At 35.7% G+C, this 7,441-nt stretch overlaps 1 protein-coding gene across 1 annotated transcript; it reads right to left on the bottom strand.

Moving 5' to 3' along the window:
• Window positions 1-48: 48 nt before the first annotated feature.
• LOC113070432 (tetraspanin-3-like) lies at window positions 49-6,329 on the bottom strand. The gene is made up of 7 exons (XM_026243713.1): window positions 6,170-6,329; window positions 3,182-3,373; window positions 3,009-3,083; window positions 2,813-2,914; window positions 2,575-2,727; window positions 2,206-2,289; window positions 49-154 (listed from the first exon to the last, which is right to left on the bottom strand). The coding sequence occupies exons 1-7, from the start codon at window positions 6,230-6,232 to the stop codon at window positions 62-64; spliced, it is 762 nt and encodes a 253-aa protein (XP_026099498.1). The 5' UTR covers window positions 6,233-6,329; the 3' UTR covers window positions 49-61.
• Between the last annotated feature and the right edge of the window lie 1,112 nt (window positions 6,330-7,441).

Here is a 7,441-nt window from a genome sequence, read left to right as displayed (position 1 = left end):
TGAAATATGTACAGTACACTGGCTAGGGACCAGCCGTTCCCATGATGCCATGCGGTACCACTCAGGCATCTATACCCGTGTTGACAAGCAGTTCATAGGCGGGGTCATGACCTCTGCGGCAGAGGACCACACACGCACACAGCAGCCCAAGCATCTGTGTGGAGAAAAGGAAACAATGGTCAAATAATGCTGGATACTGGCATTAGAAATTATGAGAAAATATTTCAAATATTCTGCATTAACTATTAACATCAAGCAGGCAATAATGCCCATATTATTTATCAACAACAAAGTGCATTAATTAAAAAAAAATGTGCATATCCCATTTGTTAGATATATGTTTATTGCTGTCTTACAATGTGTTTATGTTTGAATACAATGAAATCACGGTTTGTATTTTCAAAACTTCTATCCCTGTTATGATGTGTGTTGAGTTGAGTTATGATGAGTATAATGCATTTCATGCTTTTTAAAATGTATAAATGTAAATATTGAATATTTCTGATAAAGGACCATAGTGAGCATAGATTCTCCAAGGTTTTGCACTGCATTGTATTTTATTGGAGAGCTAACATTCCAGTGTATTGGAAGGATTTTGTGATTGAGACAGTGAACTAGGGAACTGATTTAGACGCACCCTCCCTTTTTTGAGAAGGGTCATCTGACATCATTTCAGACATGCTAATGAGCATAGGGCTGGTTCTAGTTTTTAAACTATACATAACTACGAGATTACGAGGAGAAACATGTAAAAAGAAAGTTTTTAAGTGGTTAAAAACTCTGGGTTCTTGTGCTACAATAACCTGCCTTGTCATAAAATAAAAATAAAAAACACATAAATTAATTTAATTTAGGCAGCAATTTCTGAGAATATAATATAGTATCTAAATTATAGTATTCATTGTAATATTACATCTTATTTGTATCTGTAAAAAGTATATGTTTTTTTTTTAAAGATAACACAACCATTTCGTTTTTTTGACTTTTATGCTTGGCCTAACAACAAGAGAAACAACCAGTGTCAAAGACAGCAGCAATTCTTAATATTCTTGAGATAAATGTGTCTTCAAAATTAATATTGAAAACTCACTTGTTTTATTTCCCGGATCCTAATTCACCTTGAATTTGAAATAAAATTTTCATAAATGAAATATGTATAATTGGTTCTCTTCTGGATCTTTACTGTTGGTGGTCTTTACAAAAAAATAAAATAATAATAATAATAAAAAAATGAAACAACTTGTATATTAGAGAAATCATGTATTCATGATTATTAGTCACTTTTTTTCTATAAACCTGGGTCAGATATATATATATTAAAAAGTGTAAGTCAAGAAACTCACTTTAAAATAATAAATTGATATTATCCATGTAATGACTTCAGTAAAAAAGTTTACAGTAGATGTTTTCTACTGATTTAAAGATGTTTTATGATTTGTTAATCTTTATACAGAATAATTGTAAAGCTAAGACATCTCCACTGTTGAAAAGGTAATTGGTGTATTAGATGTAATTGATGTGATATTTGATATTACTAATTTTGTTTAGATTTGATTATTTTATAGATTTATATGTTTTAATGACTCTATATTCCCCTGTGATTTTTTAAGAAAAAAAATCATAATAATACAGCGCCACACACTAAAATACATTGAGTAATATCGCCATCTTGTGTTGTATATCTGGGAATGAACTTGTAATCAGACAAGTGACGCTCACTGCAGATTGAAATGGGTCAAATGGGTGGACCTCTGCAGATCAAACGGGTGGATATTGGCCTAGTTATAATTACGATAGGATGTGGTTGGACCTTCAAGCTCCCCCACATCCAGAGAAGTTTCCGTTTTATGTTAATGTTTTCTACTTTCATGTCTCGCAAAGGTTTCCTACAAAACGCCTACAAAGTGGCGCCATCTACTGTAGCAGAACTAGTAGAACTATTTATGTCTCAACAGAAACTTTTATCAAATATCCAGGAAAGATTAGAAAATAATTGAAGCTCAGATCAATCTTTCATGTCCAAATATTTATTATTTATTTAGTAGCCAAGTAATTACTATGATTAGCTGATTTCGAAGAAAAAAAAAAAAACGTGGTGTTTACATTATTTTTCACTTCCGGTTAAAAATTATATAGACCACTCTATAAACGACCACTTAATTTAAGTGTATGACTGTGGTTGACCTGCACCGCAAAGCTTTTTACCTGTATGGCAGCGAATGCTAATGCAGCCAGTATGACGTACAGCATAATGTCCTTGAGTTTCTTTACTACAAGAACTTCACAGCCCTGCAACAAGAAGTTCACTTTGTGTTACATGTTATTAGTGTTATATTCCACCTCTACTGTGTAATTCCTATGTATGTCTGCACTATCATATATGTTTGCACTATATGTCCGTACTTTCTTCTGCACTGGAAGCTCCTGTAGCCAAGTCAAATTCCTTGTATGTGTAAACATACTATAGGTAATAAAGCTCTTTCTGACTTCTGACCTCTGACTTCAGTTAGACTTAATTAGTTATCATTTAATAGTTTGGACTGAAGGTCTGTAGAAAGTGTGTGAGGGTATTACCTCTGGGTAGAGGTCTCCTGGTCGCATTAACGTCCCAGTGCAATTACTGATGGTGGGTTTGCAGCAGCTCAATGGCACACTGTTATTTTTGGACTCAATAAACCAGTAAGTGTTCATCCAATCGGAGTAGTTATGAATGCCACAACAGTGAAGCTAAAAGTTAAAGATTGTAAGAAAATTAGTTTAGAGAGATGGAAAAATGGTTGGGAGAAAGAGACCAAGGAACTAACGGTCTTACCTGTCTCTGGACATAGTCAATGGCCCTGCTTGGAGCATCTGTGTTGGTGCCTTTATATTCATTATATACTTTTTGAATAGAGTGATTGACCACAGCCTCGACCTTTCAGAAAAAAAAGACGTTTCAATATTTTAACAATAACACTTACAATAACAATAACATCTGCACATGTACGTATCATTTAATTATTTCCCACCTTGGCTCTGTAAATATAGCCAAGCACCACTACAACCACCTCTGTGGCAAATACCAGTAGCAGCACTGCCGAGAACTGCAGAAAAATCAGACGAGAACAATCAGGAAAGAGTCTGCATGAAAAATCGTAAGAGCTATGTATGTGAAAATGAGGGGTATCAGACTGTAGTTTACCGTGACCAGGCCACAGCGGCTTTCTCGAATGGTGGCACAGCATCCAATGAAACCAATGACAAAAAGAAGCGTACCCACAGCAATTATTACCATGGCAGGGATAAAAGTGTAGATATCCTCAAAAAAATGATCATAGTCATCATAAGTGATGAAAACATAGGCCCCAATGTAGCACAGTATACCTGCGGCAGCCTGGGAAAGGTGCAACAGAAAAATTGTTAGTTCGTTTATTTTTTTCATTATTATAATTTTATTCAATCTGTCAAATCATTTAAAAGCAGTTTTAATTCTCAAAAAACAAAAAATGTGGAATATGTTAGATTTTAAAATGTTTTTCATTGACATTCTTTCCAAGTTTATCTTTAGTGTTTTATTAAAATTGTTACAATTAAACTGTGTATTATGATATTAAAATATATAGGTGCTAGTTATATAATTAGAATATCATCAAAAAGTTGATTTATTTCACTAATTCCATTCAAAAAGTGAAACTTGTATATTATATTCATTCATTACACACGGGTTGATATATTTCAAAAGTTTATTTCTTTTAATTTTGATGATTATAACTGACAACTAAGGAAAATCCCAAATTCAGTATCTCAGAAAATTAGAATATTACTTAAGACCAATACAAAGAAAGGGTTTTTAGAAATCTAGGCCAACTTAAAAATATGAACATGAAAAGTAAGAGCATGTACAGCACTCAGTACTTAGTTGGGGCTCCTTTTGCCTGAATCGCTGCAGCAATGCGGCGTGGCATGGTGTCGATTAGTCTGTGGCACTTCCCAGGTTGCTCTGATAGTGGCCTTCAGCCCTTCTGCATTGTTGGGGCTGGCATATTGCATCTTTCTCTTCACAATACCCCATAGATTTTCTATGGGGTTAAGGTAAGGCGAGTTTGCTGGCCAATTAAGAACAGGGATACCATGGTCCTTAAACCAGGTACTGGTAGCTTTTGCACTGTGTGCAGGTGCCAAGTCCTGTTGGAAAATGAAATCTGCATCTCCATAAACTTGATCAGCAGCAGAAAGCATGAAGTGCTCTAAAACTTCCTGGTATACAGCTTTGTTGACTTTGGTCCTCAGAAAACACAGTGGACCAACACCAGCAGATGACACGGCACCCCAAACATCACTGATTGTGGAAACTTTACCCTGGACCTCAAACACGTGGATTGTGTGCCTCTCCTCTCTTCCTCCAGACTCTGGACCCTGATTTCCAAAGGAAATGCTAAAATTTACTTTCATCAGAGAACATAACTTTGGACCACTCAGAAGCAGTCTAGTCCTTTTTGTCTTCTTGACGCTTCTGACGCTGTCTGTTGTTAAAGAGTGGATTGACACAAGGTATGCAGTAGCTGAAACCCATGTCTTGCATACGTCTGTGCGTAGTGGTTCTTGAAGCACTGACTCCAGCTGCAGTCCATTCTTTGTGAATCTCCCCCACATTTTTTAATGGGTTTTGTTTCACAATCCTCTCCAGGGTGCGGATATATCCCTATTGCTTGTACACTTTTTTCTACCACATCTTTTCGTTCCCTTCACCTGTCTATTAAGGTGCTTGGACACAGAGCTCTGTGAACAGCCAGCCTCTTTTGCAATGACCTTATGTGTCTTGCCCCCATTGTGCAAGGTGTCAATGGTTGTCTTTCGGAGTAGTCAGCAGTCTTCCCCATGATTGTGTAGCCTACAGAACTAGACTGAGAGACCATTTAAAGGCTTTGCAGGTGTTTTGAGTTAATTAGCTGATCAGAGTGTGGCACCAGGTGTCTTCAATATTGAACCATTTCACAATATTCACATTTTCTGAGATACTGAATTTGGGATTTTCCTTAGTTGTCAGTTATAATCATCAAAATTAAAAGAAATAAACATTTTAAATATATCAGTCTGTGTGTAATGAATGAATATAATATACAAGTTTCACTTTTTTGAATGGAATTAGTGAAATAAATCAACTTTTTGATGATATTCTAATTATATGACCAGCACCTGTATAGTGTTTTAGGTTTGTCGCAGTTGCGTACTGTGTAGGAGTGAGGAACATGGAGAAGCAGGAGATTCATGAATAATAGTCTTTAATAGACAAACCAAGGGTTACACAAGATAGACAGGAGACACACGTAGGACCATCAGGAGATGAACAATACAGGACAAGGAAACATGGTGCAGACAACCCTAAAATACAGGGCTCAACGAGGGGTAATTACAAGACACAGGTGAATCAAATGACAAATCAACAAGAGGAAAAAAACTGGGTCACGGGGAGCACATGGGAGAAAACACAACAAAACAGGTCCATATTCCATGTACAACTATTTAGGTATTTTGGCTCTAACAATCATATTATTCATATTATTCCAGTTTCATTATTAAACTCAATATAGATATAAATTTACTTAACACAATTGATGACTTTTAATATCTAAATGTTGTTTGAGGCAAAAAAATTAAATTAAAATAGCTTTACAATTTTGAGAATAAATGAAGCAAAAACCAGAACAAAATTTCAGGAAAAAAAAAAACAAGTGTTACATTATTCCTGCTCTACAAAAATCTCCATACAAGGAAGCTGGAAGGTGTAGTCTTGATTCTCTTTGCTATTACAGACGATATTGTAGTTCTTATTTAATGAATAGATTTAATTATAGCATATGGATCTTTTATTGCGTGTATGCTAAGCCTAAAAGCTGAGTTTTCATTTGTGTGATTTGACATTCTTTCCTTTAACCAAATATATTGTAGCTAGTGCTCTGACGTGACAAATGAGGACAAAATAGACAAAACCAATGTGCAATACTGCGCTTGGAATCATTCAGTGATGCTTTTAGTCAAAATCATGAAGGATTTCTGTTCATTGAAAGCCTGTCGAGTATGCATGTTAACAACAGCTCATTCGCAGTAGCTTGTGCATCCCTGTACAGCTATGCCATAGTGCCCGCCCTCCACTGCATTCATTCAAACTATCATACTGTAGGCAACTTACCCAAAAAAACAGATTTAGGAAGACTAAAACCGTCTTCGAAGAAATAACGCCACATTGTCCCATGATCACGCCGAGGCCAGGCTATATATTTTAATCGAAGGAGAGAAATTCACGTTAATAGCAGATGCATATCGTGCGATTGTGAGGCTCCGCAAGTCAATAGAGCATCCAACTGGACAGCGCCAGTCACGTGTCCCTCTGACCTCAATATCGCGAGCTGCGCTGTCTGTTCTCTCGGCGACAGTCCAATGCGTAACTCTCCTGCTACTGCTGGCATTAAGAAACTGCAACAGCCCGTGTTCCCTCGGTCAAATTAAATCCACCTTTATAACAATTAAAAATGTATGAAATCATGATATAAATATAGGGGCAGATTTTGCACATCCACCTCAACAATTACTCCCCTCTTATGCAAAACGTGAGGTAGTATAGGCTGATAAAAGTGATGTATTAGTCATTAAAATTGCTCATATTTTTTAAAATCACGTTTGATAAAAAAAAAAAACCTTGAATAAAACTGAATACAATAATTAATCCAGGCTTCTTACACAACATAAACAATTAGCTACAGTATAACCTCTCCTCAGTTCAAAGGTCAAAGAAACCACGTTCAAAATAGAATTGTTTTTATGACATTCATACCTATTTATTTGGTTACCTGATCATATTACTAAGGAAAGACAAATGTGTTGTGATGTGTTGTGTTGACTAAATGGAGACAAGGCAGGTCAAAGATGGTTGTTATCATTTGTATTGTTTACAAGATAAAAAGCTTATATAATTAATTTCAGAGTTTGAATTTTGTCAAAGCTCTTGGGTTCCCCTAAATAGACCCCCCCCCCCAACACACACACACAAACTCTTTCAATCAATCAATCAATCAATCTTATATATGGTTCATATTTTTTGTCTTATCCTCTTATCACTGGAAACCTAATTCTATGATAAAAGCTTATTTTACGATGCTCTGTGAATTAGGTGTACCAAGCAATCACTAAGCAATGAAATTAAATATCTAGCCTAGGCATATGCAGTATAGAAAAAAAAAATTAAACCTCTCAATTTTCTGGGATTTTATTGATAACAATGATAAGATGATATTTTGCTGAGTAGACTATGTCGTGCTGCAGGACTGCCATGGACAGCTGACTCCTAAGGGTTTTTGATATTCTTCTGCATAGTCAGTTTACAGCAGGGACAGAAATTAATCTTTTCCAACAAGTTTACAGTAATTTTTACCCTTAATGGGCATTTTTACTTTTATAAAGCCAT

The sequence above is a fragment of the Carassius auratus genome, unplaced genomic scaffold, assembly GCF_003368295.1.
Source record: "Carassius auratus strain Wakin unplaced genomic scaffold, ASM336829v1 scaf_tig00004029, whole genome shotgun sequence".
NCBI lineage: Eukaryota > Metazoa > Chordata > Actinopteri > Cypriniformes > Cyprinidae > Carassius > Carassius auratus.
The sequence above is the reverse complement of the archived record's forward strand: the minus strand, read 5'-3'. Positions and strand labels throughout refer to the sequence as shown.